The sequence below is a fragment of the Varanus komodoensis genome, unplaced genomic scaffold (genome assembly GCF_004798865.1).
Source record: "Varanus komodoensis strain SLA01 unplaced genomic scaffold, ASM479886v1 scaffold4, whole genome shotgun sequence".
Classification (NCBI taxonomy): domain Eukaryota; kingdom Metazoa; phylum Chordata; class Lepidosauria; order Squamata; family Varanidae; genus Varanus; species Varanus komodoensis.
In genome coordinates this window covers 59,326,865-59,348,777 of record NW_025335941.1, presented here as the reverse complement: position 1 = coordinate 59,348,777, position 21,913 = coordinate 59,326,865, and the positions used below count along the sequence as shown (strand labels likewise).

The 21,913-nt window shown below is 40.9% G+C and overlaps 1 protein-coding gene across 4 annotated transcripts in view; it reads left to right on the top strand.

The window, feature by feature from the left end:
• TMEM135 (transmembrane protein 135) overlaps positions 1-21,913 on the top strand; it is a 179,042-nt gene that overhangs the window by 8,113 nt on the left and 149,016 nt on the right. For 2 of the 4 annotated variants that reach the window (XM_044441519.1, XM_044441518.1), the window contains exons 2-3: positions 11,139-11,266; positions 13,858-13,950. In XM_044441519.1, coding sequence (XP_044297454.1) covers positions 11,139-11,266; positions 13,858-13,950 — 221 coding nt within the window. Of the gene's footprint in view, positions 1-4,303; positions 4,556-7,976; positions 8,868-11,138; positions 11,267-13,857; positions 13,951-21,913 lie in introns of those variants that run through there. The other 2 variants (XM_044441520.1, XM_044441521.1) reach the window with 2 other exon arrangements.

Sequence of the window (21,913 nt, the reverse complement as noted above, 5' to 3'; positions counted from 1 at the left end):
GGCTCAAGGCAGCTTGCATCATTCTCCTCCTCCATCTTATCCCCACAACAACAACCCTGTGAGGTAGGCTGGGCTGAGAGTCAGTGACTGGCCCAAAGTCACCCAGGTGGCTCCATGGCTGAGCAGGGACTAGAACCCAGATCCTCTGAGTCCCAGTCCCATGCTCTGAACCACTGCACCACACTGGCTCTCCTGTTAAAGCCCCCTGAAAACAGGCTTATACTTGTTTCAATCTTCCCTGAATGAATGTGTAGGATTATATTTATTACATATCTACAGTGTCATTGCAGCTACAATTACTATCATTCCTGGCTGTGTTGTGGCTGAGGCAGATGGGAATTGTAGACCAAACATCTGGAGGGCATGGGGTTGGGGAATAACAATGTCGCCGGTATCTGCATGGATCTCTCCTCTACCCTGTCTTACTACGTAGCCCCCCCCCCCCCAATACACCTATACGCATACTCACAGAGGGGTCAGGACAGCATAGAGTTAGGGGTGATGGATTTTGGGAAATAACTGGTTGTAGGAGGGAAGGTAAGACCTGTGGGAGGTAGAGAATGGCCAGTGTGTCCCAGCTGCCACTCCAGAGGTTCTGTATGCCTCATTGCCCCTTTTTCCTTCCAAGGGCAGTGCATCCATCTGCTGAATTTCCCTTCAGTGGCTTGAGCCTTTTGGTTCTTTAGCCCATGTGGCCTGCACTGCCCCACCCCATCAGGTGCACCTTCTTCCCATTATTCACATCCTTTTGCTATCAAAAATAGTTGCTGTCTTCATGTTACTACCCCGAATTATAATAGCAAAAGGCAGTGCAATTTTCTGCTCACCCAGCAGTTGAAAAGGGGGAGGATGTGCTAGGGGGCTATTTCTTTCATACTCATTAGCTTTCATTCTGCCTTGATATATAAGCTGCAGTTCCACTTAATCTTTGTCTGAGAAGATATTCAAAGGTCAGTTTTAAGTGAGGTTTCAGTTAGTCCAAAGGACATCTATGGCATAATAGAGCTGACAAACATGGGGAACTTACCTTATTCCAGGTCAGATTATATTCCATCTATCCCAGAATCACCTACACAGACCAGCAACAGCTCTCCAAGTTTTCAGACAAAGGTCTTTTGTTTGCTGTCTGGTCATTTTAACTTGGTAGATACTGGAAACTGTGGCATTTTGCAGCAAAACATAATTTGTTTTATCTCTGAGTTTATGGCCTCTCCCAAATTCAAAATTGCTGTTCCTAATTTAACAAACTCAGTTTGTGGCCAGCAAGTGGGGTGTATTTGCTAACAGGGCTTGCTGTTACATGTACTCAGATGAAAGTTGCCCAGATGAAGAAGTTCTTCAGAGATGGTAGTTTTAGCCATTGGTCTAGATGGGCCATTCGGTATAAATTTTACATGTTGCACTGTGTGTTCTTGAAAGTGGAATTTGTCAACACCCTTTGTATCTAAAAAGTAGTGATTTTAGATGCCATTTGACTGTTGCAATGCATTGTGCAATGCTCATCTTTTGTATATTCAGAGAAGATCTGATAACACTTCTGATACTTTGAAAATATTTAGCTTGCAAAATGTTGTTCTGGTTTCAAACAATTCAAGCATGAAGGAAGTATAGTAGTATAGCACAGAATTGAGTTCATGTAGTTATTACAACCAGTACACTCAGTTTATGATCTTATACACCATTACTCATTGCACTCAGTGGGACATTTCTGAGTAAACATGGATTGTTGGATTGTGATCTATATTTTGGAGAAAACTGGCTTGTCTCTTTTTTAAGAATATGAGGAGCTATGCAGTGTAAGGCCCAAAGGCTGACTGGGACCCCTTTCTTGACTGTACGTGATTCTCTGGAGAAATTCAGCATTATATGCGCACTGTATTCCTTTTCTATCTTGTGTGGCAACATTTAAGGCCACCAGTTGGCACCAGTCTTTCTGTTGCATCTGAGATGCCTTTGGGGTGTGAATTACTGGCAGCCAAGAAGGAACATGGATGGGGATAGATTGAAGGAGTAGAGGATGTGCAGGGGTCCCTGTGGTCCCTGTAGAGCAGGGGTCTCAAACTGAACTTACCTGGGGGCTGCTGGAAGTAGAGTCTGGGTGTGGCTGGGCCGCATCAAGTATTCCACCACCGCGGTGGTGGTGGGCCGCTCATCCCGCGGCCAGACCGGGCGCCACCGGCGCTTTGAAGCCCGCAGGGCCCCTCCCCCATGCCCCGCTAGTCCCGGCAATTGGCCCATGGGCCGTGAGTTTGAGATCCCTGCTGTAGAGAAAACAGAATGTTGTGAGTTGTAAAGAGAGAAGAGGGCCATCTGAGTCAGACAAAAGAAAGCAGGAAGGAAGTTGAAAGAACTTAAGAGCAATGCTGGGTTGGCCCAAGGTCCATCTAGTCCAGCATTCTGTTCATAGTGGATAATTAGCTGCCCATGGGAAACTTATAAGCAGAACCTGCGTGCAACAGTACCTCTCACCCATGTACGCCCAGCAACCGGAGTGCATGGGCATGTTTCCTCTGAAATTGGAGGTAGCATATAGTCATCAGGACCACTAGCATTGATAACAACATCCATCATGAATTTGTTCCGACCCCTTTTAAAGCCATCCATATAGGTGGCCATCCCTACATCTTGTGGAAGTGAATTTCATCATTTTTATTACTTGTTTAAATTTGTTTGAGAGCATTAGCATCATGCTATCGGCCTGCCTTATTATGAGAAGCAGTACTTTTTATCAGTTGAGGATCTCTCACCAATCATGGGATGAGCCCACTGAACTCTAGTATTATAAGAGAAAAAAACACCTCCATATCTACATTTTACAGTATGCGTAATTTTATACACCTCTCTCATATCTTCCTTACTTGCCGGTTTTCTAAGGAAAATAGTCCCAGATGTTGTAAATTTTCCTCATAGGTGAGTTGTTCCACTGTTTGTATAATTTAGTTGTCCTTTTCTGCATTCTTCCCAATGCTATAATGTCCCTGAATCGTACATAGTATTCCAAGTGTGGTCATAGGATATTGTATAAGGGGAGTATGATATGGGCAGTTTTATTTTTAGGTCCTTTCCTAGTTATTCCTAGCATAGAATTTGCCTTTTTTCATGGCTGCCACACCCTAGGTCAACATTTTCATCAGCTGCCCACCACAGCCCAAGATCTCTGTTTTGGTTAGTCACCATTAGCTCAGATCCCATAATCATATATGGGAGGTTGAGACTTTTTGCTCAACACACATTGGTTTACACTTGCTTACACTGAACTACATTTGCCCATTGATGCCCATTCTTCCAATTTTTGAGATCTCCTTTTGGAGCTATTCACAGTCCTATTTATTTTAATCCCCTGAAATTTGATGTCATCAGCAAATCAGATGTCATCAACAAATCAATACTCACTCCTAATTCCAGATCATTTATGAATAATTTGCAAGGCATCGGTCCCAGTAGAGAGGTCTGGGACAACACTGCTTGCATCTCTGTTTTGAGGGCATTTTCTATTTATTTCTGCTTTTATTTCTATTATTTAGTTGCTTATTGAGCCTTTTATTCATTTTAGTTTGTTCAGGAGACTTTGGTGAGGGACTTTGTGTGGTGGTATGACTTACCTTTGTGGAAGCCATGTTGATTCTTTTCCAGTAAGGTGTGTCATATGATTTATCTGTTAATTTTAGCTTTAATAATTCTTTCAAGCAATTTACCCAAAACAGATGTTACACATGCAATGTCCTGGACCCCCATATGTCTTAAAAACCCACAATATTATATTGTTCATTTTCCAGTCTATTGGTACAGAAACTGATCGTAGGGATATGTTACATTGTTGTTGTTGTTAGTCCCGAAGTTGTGTCCTACCCATCGCGACCCCATGGACAACATTCCTCCAGGCCTTCCTGTCCTCCACCATCCCCCGGAGTCCACTTAAGCTCACTCCGACTGCTTCAGTGACTCCATCTAGCCACCTCATCCTCTGCCGTCCCCTTTTTCTTTTGCCGTCAATTGTTCCCAGCATTAGGCTCTTCTCCAGTGAGTCCATCCTTCTCATTAGGTGGCCAAAGTATTTCAGTTTCATTTTCAGGATCTGGCCTTCTAAAGAGCAGTCAGGGCTGATCTCCTCTAGGACTGACTGGTTTGATCGCCTTGCGGTCCAAGGGACTCGCAGGAGTCTCCTCCAGCACCACAATTCAAAGGCCTCAGTTTTTTGGTGCTCAGCCTTCCTTCTGGTCCAGCTTTCACAGCCATACATTTCAACTGGGAAAACCATAGCCTTGACTAAGATCACAATTTCAGATGTGAATTTTTTCAGAGATCTGCGATGGATACCATCTTGACCCAATGTCTTATTAGGTTCCAATTTTTCATTATGGTCAAGAGCTTCATCTTTTGCCACTGCTATTTAGAGTTGGTGATCTTGCAGAATTCATCCCTCTTCTGTTTGACTTTTCTTGTGTTTGGCCCTTGCTTAGGAAGTGAGCCAGGCTGAGAGGAAGTCTGCAAATGGTTGCAGATGCTAGCAGAACTACTTTTGCACAACCTGGCGACCACATCATTTTGGGCAGAGGTATCTGTTCTATGTTGTTGTTCAGCTGTTCAGTCATGTCCGACTATAAGCTATCCCATGGGCCAAATCTTTTCACACTTTCTGATACTGTGCCACCTCTTTGAGCTGAACTGTGCTCTGTCCTGCATCCTTTTTGATGGAATCTAACCATCTTGCTCTTTGGTGACCTGGTTTGCTTTTGCTGCTGAGCATTCCAAGCGTTATTTTTTTTTTCTAATGAGCTTGATCGCATAATGTGTCTAAAATTCTATCTATCCCATGTTTTCTGCAATTAAAACAGATGAAAAGCATGAATTCAGCTTCTCTGCAGTCCTCTTATTCTCCTTTAGCACTCCTTTAGTTCTGTCAGTACGCAGTGGGGCAGCTGCCTCCCTAGCTGATTCCTTGTCCCTGCTAAATTTAAAGAATTCTTGATTATTGGTCCTGATGTTGTGCAGTATGCTTCTCAAGAAGTATGCTTTATCTGTTTGAATCCCCTTTGGCATGCTATTGTTTTCCTCAGTCTTCCATTTACTGAAGGAAATCTCTGTAATATCTTCCTTGACGCTGCATGTTAGCCATTTTGATACCCTCTTGGACATGGTGCTACTTTTCCTACCTTTTATGGATTTGTGGTTTTGAGTCAACTCCAAGCCTTTTGAAAGGATTTAACATTCTTGAATGAAGACCCAAGAAAAGAGTGTTTATGCTATGGGGTAGGAAGGGACACAGTGGTGTGGGGTGGGATGTCTGTGAGGCTTTTTCATTTAGCATTTTGACAAGTGGGAGGATACCAGACTTGTGCAGCTGGCCCCACTGATAAGGTTGGAATATTCAAATATGTTTTTCCATGCTTTGAAACAATGGAGAAATGACTGTCTTGTATGTTTCTCTGTGCATGGCTGGCCTTTTTCTTGTGTAATGAACCAAGCATTTCCTAGAACTCAAAGGATAGATGCAAGGAAAAGTATTATATCAATGCTGATCTTCAATCAATAGACACACATGTTCAATGGAACTGTGATCCCTCATCCCAGGAGTTCTCCTTTTTGGATCTTGCAAGCCAGGAGGTTAGACGTTCTGTGATTCTTTTGTTTAATATAGCAGTTACTACTACCTCATCACCCCACCCACCCCCGAAAGAGAACAGCACAGAATTCTCATGGGATCTGTCCTGTGTAGGGCAATGTCTCTAGGGCAGCCTTCTCCAACTTGGTGCCCTCTGGATGCTTTAAAGTACACCTCCCAGGATTGCTGACCATTGATTGTGCTGGCAGAGGCTGATGGGAGTCAAGGTCGAAAACATCAGAGGGCTCCATGCTGGGGAAGACAATGCCCCAGCTGTTCCCAAGGGGCTGCTCCTGATGTTTTATAGGGACAAAATGGCAAGAGCAGAGATCATTCGAGCATCATTCAGATTTTGTGGGGAAGGGGGTAGTGTTTGCTAATGGTAGATTTTGAAGAGGGGTTTTTTGTGTGTATAATGCAAAATATTCTAGATGACTGTAACAGTTACTTCACCCTGGCATGCTTACACATCATGCCAAAATGAGCAGTCAGTGCGACCAGCTTTTAAAAGCTTCTTTATGAAAGGAAGAGAAATCCAGGAGCAGTCCTAGTCCAGTGATCCAATATGTGAAAGGAAGTGTCAGGTTTTTGTTTTGACCTCTTTATCTTTTGAGCTCCAGCTGGCCACAGACTTAATTTTTCTGAAATGTAAGGTGGGTGTTCGGTGCCGCACAACTGGTCTTATTTTGAAGGATAACATGCAGCTGGCCCATTGAGACTTAAAAAAAAAAGCCAAGTGGTTGGCATGCATTGCAAGTAGAACTTCTCCCCTGGAAAGCTTCCCACTAAGGAGCATGCATTAGTAACTGGGATGTAATAACGCAAAAATAACAGGTATAGTAGTCATAACTAAATAAATGACGATAGGTATAAATGAAATAAATATGAATAACAAATAATTACTGGTACAAAGAAATAACAGTTGCCATGATGAGAAATCATAGCATGTGTTATTAGATTTGATCATGTATGAACTAGGGTGAGCACTGAGGTAGTCAAGTGAAAATGAAATGGGGTTGTGGAGAGCCCCAAAATGTTGACCTAGTTTACATGTAATGACAAATTGTGGGTTTTTAGAAATGAGGGCAGTGCCTCTTGCTTGTGTGTGCCTTTTAAAAAAAAATCCCCTTTATAAACAACCTAGGAATGTCCCATTCCTGTGTTGTGATGGGCAAACCTATACCTCTGAAGTGGATATAACCTTGGGTTTTAACTCAAACGTTTGTTGTTGGGTTGAAAATCTGGTTAGTTTCCCTCCTCATTAGCTCAGAATTATGAGTTTGCATATTATAACAAAAACCAAAGAACTGAGTGCTTCTGGGTTGTTTTTAAAAATGGAAATCAAGCAGAAGTTGGGGCAGACAGTGTGCAGAGGCAGTGAAAAATGCAAATTCCCTGTCAGGAATTATTTGGAAAGGGATTGAGAATAAGATTACGATTCTAAGGAGTCTGAAAGCTTTTGCAAGAAACTTTTGGCATTATAACCAACTTTGGAACTGTCCTTAGTTAAGAGAGTTTTTGTTTAAAAAATGACTAAGAGGAAGGATGGATGGAAATCAATGTTTCAAAATAAACAAAATCAGGATTTTTAGCATTTGTTGGATATTTATAGTTTAGAGCAGAATTGTTTATTTTTAAGTTAAAATAGTAAATTTATTTTAAAGGGTAACTATTATTAAATCATGAGTGAGAATAACTATTATTAAATTGAGCGTTTCTCAAATACGGTTACTTCCTTAATCATCTACCCACTGAATATAGGCATTCAGTTTTCAGCTGAGGAAAATAGAACAGCTCTAGTCTGCATGGTAAATATCAGGCCCGATGTAGACATGTCACACAGGGACGTTCAATATTGCAGCCATTTGGGTTTTTTGAGGTGGGAGTCTGATTCTCAGTTCTTAATGAGTAGAATCCCAGGATGAAAATATTGACAGAATAGAGTCCTGAGATTTTCAGTGAACCCGTGAGAAATATCTAGTAGCGACGTCCTTAGCATGAACATTATCTTAAGATGCTGGGCGATTGCAGTATTGATGGACGAGAATCTGCAGTTTTATTTGCTAAATGGAAGTAGGAAGTGACTAGAATGACAACTGAAATGAGTCAAAAATGAGATAGTCTTGTGGTGCCTTAAAGGCGAAGATATTTATTATGATATAAACTTTGTGGCTTATCTATCTATCTATCTATCTATCTATCTATTTATTTTAAACATTTCTATGCCACCCCCATTGCAACAAAGCCTCGGGGCGGCTCACAGCATAATTAAAACATATAAATAACAATTGATACAATTAAAGATTAAAAAGCCCGGTAACATCTCGGCTTAAAAATTTTAAATTCTATAAATGCATAATAAGTTAACAATTAAAATAAGGTTTAAATAAAAAGGTCTTAGCCTGGAGCTGAAAAACAAATATTGTTTTGTTAGGCTTGTAGTCTGCCTCACCAGATGCAAAGAATTGTATTGTCTTTAGATCAGTTTTGCAAATAAGTCTGCTAAACTTACTAGCCCATGGCAATTATTGACCAACATCCCATGAATGCACCTGGTAGCTCATTGCTTCATCTAGGCTTGTTAACTATATGCATCCATACTTTGCAAAGAAAAGTTTGGCCCATTGTGCAGGGGAAAATAACTTTTTATGGTGCATTTCAAGCTGTAATTGCCATTTCTCCGCTTAATTTTGCTAGCACTAGAATTGGAAATTATTAAGGGACTTGGTATTGTGCTGTCTACCAAACCTGCTCACAACGATCCTCCCTTCCTTGTACTTCCTGGTGCCAAAATGCCTGCGAGTTTTCTTTGGAAGAGACAGAAGTGAAGGTGGGGTTTTGGTGGTAGTTCTAACAGTATTTATTCACTGTCTAAAATCACCAGACTATGCACTAATCACATTTCAGTGAACCCTGTTTCAACTATATGTATAATTATTGTCTTATACATAGCATTAAAATTAGGCAGTCTGTGGCACTGTCCATGTGCATGTGTACCTTGTCATCTGGATAACGGGAGAAGAGAGGAAGATGGGAGCTAAGCGAATGGTGGCAGAGATGATCTGATCACTTGCCCTGGAAAGCACACTGTTTTACCCAAGCAGGAGAGAAGACTACAGAAGTATGACTGTGATTTTAGCCCGTGTCTACAACTAAACCGCTTCATCCCACAGCATTGTTGTTGTCACATACTGTCAAAACATCTCCAAATACTGCAACCTAATGAGTGAATGCACTCCTGGATGTCCTGTCGTCAACAGCTTTTGTAAGCATAAGTCTGTGGCTTCATGAAATTGATCCATCGCATCTTTGCTCTTCCCTTTCTTCTTCTGCTTGCAACTCTTCCTAGAATGATTGTCTTCTCTAGGGTGTTTTGCCTTCTCATGATGTGTCCTGACCTTAGCACCTCAGATTTGTCAATTCTGCTTCTGCAGTAAGTTCTGGCTTGACTTGTTCTAGGACCTACTTGCTTCCCTTTCTTTCAGTTCTCCTCCAGCACCATGTCTCGAATGTATCCATATTCTTTCTGTTAGCTTTCTTCGCTGTCCAGCTTTCACAGCCATACCTAGTGATTGGGATGCACATGAAAATAATTCATCTGAATTGGTCACATACCTTGCATATAGAAGATTTTGTGAAACTTGTTTCAGTACCTAGGTAAGAGTTGTACAATCTGCAGGTTGTGTAATCTGAAATCAAATTGCATGGATGACGAAATTGTAAACCTGTGTATACCTGTCTGAGAGCATGCACTTATTCTGAGCATTCATACACTGAATTGGGTTGATACTTGGATTAAAATACTGTTGTGGATGTTCCCAAGAAATTGTTCCAGCATCTACTCTGCTGCTACAAAATACAGCTTTGGAATTGTGCCTGAGAAGACCTGGTTCTAGATTTAGTTCCATCCATCTTCCTTCCCTGACTTTTAAAAAATCTTTTGAAAGTTTCCCTTCCTCTTTTGGCTTCCAGGTTATCTTACAAGATGTATTAGAACACTGTCATTTTTTAAAAGTCTCTTGAATATAGGTAGTAGCATGTGTGTATCATGGTATTAATAAAACTTGAAAAAAGTGATAATACAGTTAAAATATCTGGATGTATGTTACTTATTCATGAACAGCACATTTATTTCGTTTTCCTTTCAATGTACTTCCAATATTTTCATAAAAATGCTTACTAAAATTCAATATTAAATCCTACATTTCAGCAAATTTAGCAAACCTTTTTCTGTCTCAACAGATACTTTGAGATAAAGGATGTATCAAAGTTAGGTTTAAATACCTGCAGTAACATGTATATTTGCATTTTATAAAAAAGCTATGGTTCAGTTTGATCTAGACAGATGCATATTTTTTCTAAGTATTGTCACCAGTAATTGTCTCAATTGTTGCTATCATACTGTTGCTTGAAGTTTGGTTCAAGCCATTATATTTTGGTTTGCATTGTAGCTTAATTGCCACTACAGTATAAGAATAAGAGAAAGTACGGAAGAGGAAGAGGAAGGGACCATCTTAGAAAACTCAGTGGAAGGAATGGCAATACTGAACTTGTATAATACGGAAAGGATAAAATTGCAGTGTGTTTCTTCCCTGCCCCCCACTTCTTCAAGCTGTAAAAGTTTATAGAGACTCTTCATAAAAGTATTTGCAGTTTTTATGTCTGCTGTGAAGCATTTAACTAGAAACAAAACCAACTTTGAAGTTCTGTTTGTTGTTTGAGTCTATGGGTGCACTTACACACACACACACGCACACACTCGCAAAAGTGTTCATTATTTAGTACCTACAAATGAGAAGTTCAGTCTTCTCCCTTATATGCATGCTTTGTTCAGAAGAGAGAAGATCGAGGTAGCTTGCTAGTGATACTTAGGGAGACTATTTACCTCCTTGCTATGCATATTTTCTACGAAGTTAGTCTTACTGAGTTCAATGAGTATTGATTCCAGTAAGCGTGCATTGGAATCTTAATCTTTAAAGATTAAAATACTTTTTTAAACCATTTATATTAAGTATTGTTGAATTATGGATGCCTTCTTAGCACAGGTAATTTCTATGCTGTTAACTATGAGTGGCTTCAGTTTTGAAACTGGAGCACAAGCTACTCTCTGAAATCATTACTTATTTTGTGTTGTGCCAGCCTTTTCCAGCCTGGTGCCTTCCAGATCATTCTAACACACTTGCATGACACCACTTTGGGGAAGCCATTTCCTAGCCCTATAAACTTGCATCTGCATAAAATGCAAGGGAGCAATGCTTTTATAAGATCACAATGTTGGATGGATTGTTTTTTGCATGTTCTATGAAGATTTCAGTTTTATTGGCCATTGGAGTAAAAAAGGCCATGAGTTGAATTGATTGTTGGCTGTACATACTCAAGAGGGTTTTTTTTTTTTTTTGATGCAAGACTCCGTTTCAGTACATAGAAATAAATAGGAGAGGATTCCTTTATATGCTGTCCTAAGATCAGTGGAAGAATAGCAGTTGAAAAATGTAATATATGAATAAATTAACTTGGATGGACATTTCTCTTACAGATTGCCGCAGTTCTCCGGAAGCGAAAACTTGATTATTATTTGTACAAACTGCTCCCTGAAATCTTGCAATCAACGTCCTTTCTAACAGCAAATGGAAGTCTGTACATTGCATTTTTCTGCATTTTAAGGTTGGTTAGCGCTATTCTGTATCTTTGTCATATTAGGGAATGGTGCGATACGTTGTTTCAAAAATAATGTTGGCTTTGACATATGTTTCTCTGTTTAACTCTGTTTAGAAGGAGATACAACTTCTGGAACAAAATTCATGAATCTGTGCTGAAGAGCACCTCCAACATTATTACTTGCTGCTCCATCCCATCCTGTCCCTTGGGCTTATTTTCTGAGCTTACCAGGATTCACATATTTTTTAGTATTCTGGGCATGGCAGTCAAGCTCTGTTTCCTATTTGCTAGCTAAAATATGCTTGCTTCCCATCCTGTGGGATTGTCAAAGCAGGCCCATTTTGCTGTCCAGGAAATGTATTTTAACTCTTTCGTTTACACAAATAAGCAGCCTTAAACAACAGGGGCTTGTATCTGATACACATTTTATTTTGTTCACAAGGGTATTGCAAACTTGAGAAGTGTTTAAAACAATACTTTTGTGCTTCTCCTTTCATATTTTGCCACGTTAGCTCTTAAAGTTTAGAACAAAGAACATCCAGGTTTTTTATATTTATAACATCTATTTGATTTTTACACTTTTTCAACAAAACCAAGCTTCAGTGAAAAACCCCTGAGAAACAAAACAAGAGTAGAACCGCAAACACATATACAGAAAAAAGGGGAAAAAGAAAACAAAACAAAGTGAAAACACATGTATTCACACAAAAACCCCATATAGCCACACAGTGCCAATCAAAGATATGTTGAACTGGTCTTGAAAGTCTTACTAATAATATATATGTGTACATACGTGTCCACACACACACACACACACATATTCAAAGTTCATGTTCTGCATCACTAATATAGGATGAAGGGAAGGGGAAAGGGTAAAAGTTGTAAGATACAGTGCCAGTGCCCCTCCTTTTTCTTCCTTTTAATGGACGAAGGAAGCTTATCTAACTCCTAATAATGAAATTGCAAAATTGTGTACTAGGAGAAAGCTAGTGTATTAAATAAAGGCTCATGTGAATGTAGATAACCCAAATGTTACACTGATAACCTGTTGGGTCTGATAATTTGTGTGTTTGTATTTGTGTATGAATGTGCCTCAGTTGCAATTGAACCACCCTGTTATTGCTTGTGCAGAGGTATATGGGAATAGCTTGCCGTTGGAGCTTGTCTGCATGAGTCCTTGTTACAGGTTTTACTCTTTGCAATCAGCAGGTATACTGTCATGCTGAAAGACGGGATAGGCAGCTAATTCTTTCACTAACTTCTAGAACATGAAAGGGAATTAAAGAGGTTTCAGTATAAGGAATAAGTGCATCTGCTATGGGCAGTCTGCGCAATGCTAAAGTGAAGGGTTTTTTTCCCTTTCTTAGTGACAAGAAGTGAACTGGAAATTCACTGCTGGGGAAAGGAGGAGTAATAGGTGGGGAGCTTCTTTTGGTTTCTTCTAAGAACAGCATTGATGCTGCATCCTCTTAGAGAAATCTTATGAAGAAGTCCAGAAAAAAATCTTGCTCATGAATATTTTTTTACTAGTTAGCTAGCTTGCTTGCCCATGCCTGTGTTAGTCCTTTATGATCGAAAAACAGGGAAACCCAGCTTTTGCTGTGTTTTTGTGCTGGTTGGTTGTCTGTTGCCAACTTTTCCTTGTTTCAATCGGCCAGATAGTTGACTACAAGCCTGAGCAGGGGATTGCTACTCAAAACTATTTTGCAAAATGTGTACCACTTCAGTGGGGCCAAAAAAACATACCTTAGCATCTTAATCCTGGCCATCAAAGCTTTGATCAAATTTGCTGAAGTAGCTTGCATCCCAGAGCAAGGGAATACCAAGTTATGGGGCAGCCACCTTTAACAGGATTCCTCTTTGTAACCGGTGAGATGGAATACTTCCAGAAGGGGAAGAAGAGGTGGTCTGCAGGGCTCATGTTATTGATACCATGTCATATTTAAACTAGTGTCTTTTAATTGTGCCCTTTTAATGGGTTGCTATTAAACATTTTTTGGCAAATGCTGGATCAACGCTCAACTTGTCCTGTGGTAACAAAACTGTCTTGTCACTATGAAAATGTACACAATGCTTTATATCAAAGTCAGCCTTTGAAATATAGTGGCTGTAAAACTGATGTTCCTCCCAGGGTGTTGCAGCTATTAATTTTATGAGGTTCTTTGATGTACTTGTTAAGAAGAATCATGAGATGGCAACATGGTGCTTTTAGAGAGAAAGGGTGGGTGGGGAGAGAGTGAGTTAGTTTGGGCTGGATCCAGTTTTCTGCTTCTGTGAATGGATGGACTCCCTCTATTCATGGAAGCCACTAAAATTTTGTAGAGCTTCCTGCTAGAAAAAGTGAAAGGAAGCAGTTTTTCACTGATTAGCCTCATACCTTCCAGAGCAGGTTTTGGAGAGAGATGGTGGGGGGCAGCTGTAGATGGAAGGAGAAATGAATGAAATTGCCTCTTCCCTAAGCTCTGATGGAAATTTCAGTGAGTGGAACTGTGTGTATGAATGAATGTGTTCATCAGTTGTGTGCAACCTGCAAAGCTCCCCCGCTTTTTTGTGCTGTGATATTATGCAACATAATGAATTATACTCCTTTGTTTCAGGAGGATCCTTGGAAAATTCTATTTTTGGACTCCTGGTTTTGGTGCTGCTTTACCAGCTTCTTACATGGCTATTCTTATCGAAAGGAAGAGCAGGTACGTGTTCATATATTTTTCACCTGCTTCCATTTCTTGCTGTAGGTGCAAGCCATTCATATAGCAGGATGTAGGAAAATCAATCAATCAATACGTAGCTATGCTGAGAATTGGCAAGTGAGGGTCTGTAGAGTGTACTGCAGCTTATATGCCCTCTTGGAGTTATACATACAAGCAGCCAGTGTCTTTTAAGGTGTTTGAAAGCAACAGGGTCTTAAAAGGTGCTTCCAGTCAGTGGGAATGGCATGGGGCCGTTATAGCGATAAATGAAATGTGCTTTGCCTGCCTGCAACGCCTGATATTCTTTCTGCTTTTCCCCGTATCTGTCTGCCTCAGACTTGTGTCCCTGCCCAGCTGAGTACAAAAGGAGGGAGAGGTGCTTGCTGCTCCCATAATAGTGGAGAGCCAGTGTGGCGTCGTGGTTAAGAGCGTGGGACTGGGACTCGGAGGATCTGGGTTCTAGTCCCCGCTCGGCCATGGAGCCAACTGGGTGACTTTGGGCCAGTCACAGAGTCTCAGCCCAACCTACCTCACAGGGTTGTTGTGGGGATTAGATGGAGGAGGAGAATGATGTAAGCTGCCTTGAGCCCTTTGTAGGAAAAAGGCAGGATATAAATCGCAATAGATAGATCTATCTGGGCTGGATTCATGGCTTTGTACGCATGCCCAAAAGTTGGGGGCAGGCAACTGTATGGGTTTGATTGAACTTTTCTAAAACTGCTACAGACACAATATCAGTGTTTTGCTTATTTTCTTAGTAAGGGCCACTGGTTGTAAGATAATTGGAGAAGAAGAGGTGTCTCATTTTCATAAAATCATGCACACGGTTTCCTTAGTGCTGCTTTGCTATAACAAAGAACAATATTGTAGAGGTGCTTTGTACATCTGCTTTCCCTGCTGCTGTTGGTCATGGTAGTAATGGGGCGATGTACAGTTGTCTGGGGTAGTGGTTACCTGGTGTAGTGAGAAGGCAAATGCTAAGTTAACAGGCTGACATTCCCTGTGCTCTTGCTTTTTTCCTCTTTGCTAAATCATCACAACATTGTAAAACTCCAGGATTTCTTAGGAGAAATGGGTTCTGCTTATGCAGAATCCGTGGCACAGGGATGCTCATCTGAGGGATTCAGGAAAGATTAAAGGAAGCACTTCATGGAACACTGGATAAAAGTGTTCATGGATAAAAGGAAGCACTTCATGGAACTGTGGAATTTACTACTGAAATATATGGTGATGGCCACCAACTTAGTTGGCTTTAAAAAAAGGAGGGGGGTTAGAGAAAGGAGGATAAGACTCTCCATGCCCAGTATGTCCAGGGCATGGTCTGAAAGCACAAGAGGCTGCCGTTTTGCTGACACTATGCAGGTCTGAGTTGGACCAGTGCTTGGAAGGGACATCTAAGCCATGTTGAGGTCCATGGCGGAAGAAAAATGGGCTAGAAATGTAATGAACAAATCATAGCGGTGATGGCCGTATAGAACCTGCAGGGCCAGAGGCAGCATGCCTCTGCATAGTGATCAGTGGGGAGCAGCAGGCTGCTGCTGTCATGTCCTGCCTGTGGGCTTCGCGAGGGGCATCTGCTTTACTGCTGTGAGAAACCCGATGCTGGACCTGGTGGACCAGCAAGGCTGCTCTGATGTTTTCATCCCTAGGCATTGGTTGGCTCTCCAAATGGGTTCGTCGCAAGGGGGAAAAGGCAGGACATAAATGCAATGTAATAATAATAATAGTAATGATAATAACTTCAAACCCGAGTTTAAAAAGTAGTAAGTATTACTGAATACTAAAAATACTACTCTTTTTAAAAGAAATATTTGTATAGTGGCTAATTCTGAATAATTAATCTTTTTGTAAGCATGCTGCAAGGGAAGACCTCTTGGCATATATTTTAAATGTGTGAACAGAAATATAGAAATAGAGTTTAGCCAAATGAATTATAGCACTAAGATACATTACAGGACATTCATATTTGTATTAGAGTAGTGGAGTTGAGTTTATGTAGGTAACTACATTCACTGAGGGAAAAGGAATAGATTGACATTTTGCATCAGGTAATCAAAGTTTTCTCTTTCACACATGCTCGCTATTATTTTTCTGCTCTGGACTGGATGTTTCATGGACCATCTTCTTTGAGAACCATGGCTGTATAAAAATCCTGAAGAGCATTTGACTGGACCATTTGCCTCCATAATTTGATACATCACACCGCTTGCCCATACATTTCACTGGTCCAGAGATCCTGACAGTGCCCTTCATCTCTGTATCCTGTTGCACCGTTTGACCTCTCCACAAATCGACTGCACCCACCTGCTCTTCTCCAGTCACCTGCTTCTCCTGAGGCTCTTAAAGATGTCCTTAGGAATGAAGCCCATCCTTTCCCCTCCTGCTGTGCTCATGTTGTTCTCATCCATAGTTGCTCTTTACAACTGAAGGAGTCACTAGAGAGGGTGAAAAGGATTAGTGAGAACAGGTGCAGTATTCATGAACTGCTGTTAGGGTCCTTGAAAGGAAATAAGCCAGGCAAGAAGCTGGCATATAGAGATTGCCAAGAATTAGAGAAGGAAAATGGGCAGATGAGCTGTTCCCGCTGCCCCATGCTGTTTCTTCTTGCTGATTTGGTCTGTGCCGTTTACCTCTTCAAAAATGTACATGCATGAGCTGCTTCAAAATTTGAGAGTAAATTGTAAGAGAGCTCCCCTGTCCTTCCATGAAATGTGTTCGGAATCTGAGACCTCCCTTCTCATCTAATGCAACTGCAGGGAATTGTGTCTGTGCTCACTTTTTCTTCTCTTCCCCACAAACAGGCTGTTTTCAAGGGGAACACAGGGTCAGTTTCCACCACAAAATATGGGTTGGGATGTGGGTGTTGCAGATCTTTGTGTTGCCTTAATGAAGTGAGCCATTCATTCAACCAACACAATTAAATGCTTTTCATTCAGGTAGCTTAGGGAGAGTGCATACTCACTGTAGCACGTGATATTCCTATAAGGGTCAGTGTTCTTTCTTCCCTCCCCTCCTTGGTCCCAGTTGGATCCCCACTATGTCTGCATGCATGATAACTATATTTAATAGGTAAATTATATCTCCTAATATCTTGGGATATGCAAAACTAATTGTGGGGCAACTGATCATGTCCATATTACAGTTTTCATGGTCCTAAAGCATTATGCAGCAACTTCGCAGAATCTAAGCAGGTTTTGCTTTGATCATTGCCTACGTGGGATGACCCCCTGGGGAAAGTTCATCGTCATCCCTATCATCATCGCACTGCATTTATATCCTGCCGTTATTCCTGTTGCAAGGAACCCAAGACAACTTACAAGGGTCTCCTCTTCATTTTATCCTCACAATAACAATTCTTTGAGGTAGGTTAGGCTCACAGGATGGGCTCACAGAGACACAGTGAGCTCCATGGCTGAGTGGAACTAGAATCCAGAACTTCTGAGTCCCAGTCCAGCACTCTTAACCACTACACCATAGTGAAATAAATAATGGTCATTCCTTCTCTCTAAGCAATCTTAGGGATTCTGTTATGCATCTCAACATGGTATTCTTAGTATCCTCATCAAATAGGTTTTTTGGGGAAGCCATGATGGTAAAAAGAGCTCCAGTTTGCATATTGAGAACAGTAAACAGTTGAAAGAGTACACCAATCTAGGACCTTGCACAGTTGGCTGGATACTGTCTGAGTTCTGATGATTCCTTGGTTTTGGTAGCTGAAAGTTACTCACATCTTTCTGGCCATAAGGCACAGCAATGTTGCACAATTATAGCCTCCCCTCCCCTTTCCTTTCCTTGGAGTAAGCAGCAGAATGGATACTGCACTTGCCCAAGGAGGGGAGAAGTTCAGCTACAGGCTTCATGCCATCAGTAGCATTTAATTAATTTCTATCTTAAGCAGTTTGAGGTGCTTGTGTTTTATGTTGTTTTTTGTTCAGAAGCATGTATTTTAGTTGCTCTAGCAGCTAGCAGTTAGTTATTTTTTGGTTCTTTCCCAGCTCAAGTTCAACTACAGCTGAAGTTGTTTAGTTCAGGCCAGTAAAGGTTTAGTTACTCTACTGACACATATAGGCAACTGGTCCAGTTCTTCAAATGGTAAAATCTAAATGTAAGGCACATGAGAGGGACACCCTGCACTGCACAGTAAGAATTCCTTTCCCCTTTCCTTTCTCCAGTGGGTGCACTGCAAATCCTTAGGCTTGAATTCACACCTACTCATTTGAATGGGCTCAGTTTTGATCCCTTTTTCTGCCTTTCCACTATTTCTGTAGTCTTATTTTCTAGCTGTACTTTGGTTTCACAGGTTACTTCCTATTGCTCACATATTTCTATCCTATTTTACATTGGCAAAGGCATTGCCATAGTACTGTATCTGTGAACACAACTTGATAAACACCAAATATATCTGGTATCATTTATCTTATTACAATCACCCCACATTCATGTTTTATGTCCATTCCTTTCATGCTCTAACTTGTATGTTGATCAAACCCCAGTCCCAAAGGGAAACAGGTCTTGAGTCCAGTTTTTGGAGGGCAAAGCATACAATCTGTGCAAACCCAGATATACAAATTGCTTGTGTGCTTACTTTGGTGGAACCAAAGAATGTACCACATCAATTATTTTGTTTGGTTGAACCCTTATTCTAAACTAGCAACCTGGTTCTGTTCTGGATATGGTTCAACAGAAACTTTCAGGTAATTGTTCAGATTCTGGACTGGTTTAAGAAAAATAAAGATTTATTCCAGTTTTGGTTTGTCTTGACTTGATTCAAGCTTGGTTTGGCTTCCTGCTTGCTTGCAATTCTTGAAGCTTATTCAATGATGCTGAAGTTAGAGTTGCTTCAGCTGTTGGTTCATTCCTGAAAGGGACAGTGCTCCTGTTTCTCATGGTTGAAACCTATCTGACCTTACAACTTCTGTGGTTCTTTGTAAATGGTAGGTTGATAGAGGTTTTGTAAGTTAGCCTATTTGACACTGTCACTCTTGGCACTCTTGGCATTCTTATTTGATTCTGCTAGTAGAATTGGGGCAGCTTTCTACATGTGTGCCAAGGACAATTTGAACTTCTTTTGTTGCATGTCTAAAACCTAGGGAAAAATATGATGTTACTTGGAAAAAATACACCATTGGTTAAACATGAGCCAAACTTGTCAGAAAATGTTCAAAATGCATTCTAAAAAGCATTGAGAGACCAGACTAGTTAACACCTTCTTCAAATTATTTTAGACTTGGGATGGCATCACACAAGAAGTTTGCCTGCTGTTTCCTTGAAATTGCCTGTAGTGTGGCAACTTCATACAGCAAGTCAACTTATGTCTGCTATTTCTTAAAGGGTACAACATCTGTTGCTTTGTTTACCTTCACATTCTTCTTGTTTTGGGGCCAGATGCAGTGTTTGTAACTTGGGAAGGAGCACTGTACCTTTCTTTACCATGGGATCTGGTGGAGGGAATGTGGAAAAAGTGGAGAATTTCTGGGCAAGCTACTTGTGGACTAATATAAACATTCACTTTATTACTTCTCTGATGTGGTGTTGATCACTTAGAAAGTATTATGAAAAGGACTTTCCTCCAGGCCTTAAAAAAGAGTTTCACATGGTAAAATGAGGTAACCTCACTTCAGAGCTGTATGCAAGGAAATGCAGGTACTTATTAAACAATTTGGGGATGTGTTGAACACCATTCCAAAGCACCTGGTTCATGAGCAGTTTTGGTTTGAGGCAGAGTTAGATAAGCATGTGATCACAGTTCTGCATTTCAGAAGGGTTCTTCCAACACTCCCTTAGCCTATGATTTTTCATTCCCTCTGGGGCTTTGGTCACTGCCATAACTAAGTTTGTTTAATTTTTTTCTAAAGCTTTAAGATCACATCGTTGTGGCCTTTCCATGTGGAAGTTTGAGATTTGGTTCAATGCATACTCTGATTTCCTCTGCACAGTAGCAGGAGTCTGGTTGTCTTGCAGGAAAACATTAAAGCACATTCCTGGGTTGGCTGAGTTGCTATAAATCATTAATAGTATAGAGAATTACTGTTGTCAGGGAGTCAAAGCAGAGGTTGATACTCAGAAAGGGTGACCAGTAGAAGAAGCAAGGACAAACAGCAACTAGAGGCAAAGAAGACAAGATGGCAAAGAAGACAAGATGGCAAAGAAGACAAGATGGAATGCTGCTGAGGAGCAAAAATTATCCTGTAGTAAAAGCAAAGCAACCAGTCTCAACCTCGACGTCTTGGACTGACGGCTGGTCAGACCCAGAAATAGGTTCCTTTAGATCAATGGTCCCCAAACCTTTTTGGTCTGCTGCCCCCTTTCCTCTTGGGCAACAACTCTAGCACTTCCAGGGTTTCTTTCTTTGTATTAGGGCTATACTTTGCTTTACTGCAAATTTAAAACAACCAATCACTGCCCTCCCACCCCCAGATCTTTCCACTCTCCACTTTGGGAGTTACTGCTTTAGATGGTTTCTAGACAGCTAGGGAGGTGCTTGGCAATTACTTTGTACCTGTAATAATGTCTTTCAGTGAAGGGTGATTCATCTTTCTTCGCCTTTGTAGGATGGGTTAGATAGAGACCCATCAAATGGGAGTTGGATTGACATGCTAGTAATAGCCGACACTTCAGGAGACTTGCTTAGACCTTTCAGGTTTTCTTTCTTGGCACTGGAAGCCTTTCTGTTTCCCTCTGTTCCTCTTCCAGATGTTATGATCCACTTCTGGAGGTTGCTATAAAAGACTGTGCGACTGCCTCTGTGTGAGAAACCACAGTGTTTCATGCTGTCTCCTGTTTGGGTCTTTCTGCCTCATATGCTTGGAGGTAGCTGGTATAGAGACTCTTCATGGCTTTAGAAGAGGGGCTGGAAAACTTGTGACCCTCTAGATGTTTTGCACTGCATCTTCCTTCATCCTTGGCCAGCACAGCCTATGGTGAGGGATCATGGGAGTTCTGGTGGGCCACCATTTTTGTCCACCTTAGCTGATTCACATAGGAAATGGTTACATCTTCTGAGTGGAAACACCATCACATGGAAGCGCTGTTGGAGGTGATGGCACCAGACACATCTGAGTGCAAATTCCCCCCTCTGGATGATCCTGGAGCAGTCTCTGGGCCTGACCATCCTCACAGGGATGTTGTAAGGCTTCAGTGAGAACATTGTGTGTGCTGTCTTGACCTTCTTGAAGAAGTAATGGAACACACAGATGACCCCACCAGCAAGTTCATGATACCCTTATATTGGAGCTATCTTAAAAGCTTGATATACAGAGAAACAAGAAGCCAAAGAAGTGAGAAGTTGTGCATTATTATTATTATTATTATTATTATTATTATTATTATTATTATAACATTTCTATGCCGCCCCTTGCCGAAACCTCGGGGCGGCTTACAACATGATAAAATACATTGAAATACAATAGTACATAATAAATTACCAATAAATGCAAAAATACAAAAAATACATTGATTTACAAATATAAAATTAAAATTATCAGTATAAAATAAAAATATAGGAGGAGAAAGAGAAGGAAGAAGAAGTTGCCCTGGCCAGATCATATGTTTTAACAATTGAAATGATGTCTAAATAAAAAGGTCTTTACCTGGCGCCGAAAAACCAGTAACGACGGTGCCAGGCGGACCTCTTTGGGGAACAGTGCATCAAGTGGAACAGTTCAGAGGCTTGCATAAATCATTAAGATTTGTGTATTCATTATTTATTTTGCAAATGTTACTTTTGATGATTCTGCCTGTGCCACTTATGAGCAGGAATAAGGAATCATGTGGGGTACTAAAACTACCCTGAGTCACTGTAAATGTAGTCCAGACATGCCTCTGGCTACTGAGGCTTTGTGTGTTAGACAATGCCCCTTGTGTATTTTCAAACGTCCTAACAGAAATAAGGATTTTTTTAAAAAAAATGGAGAGAAAAACACAGGTTCTTAGGAAGTAGAATGAACTATTCGATACAAATTGG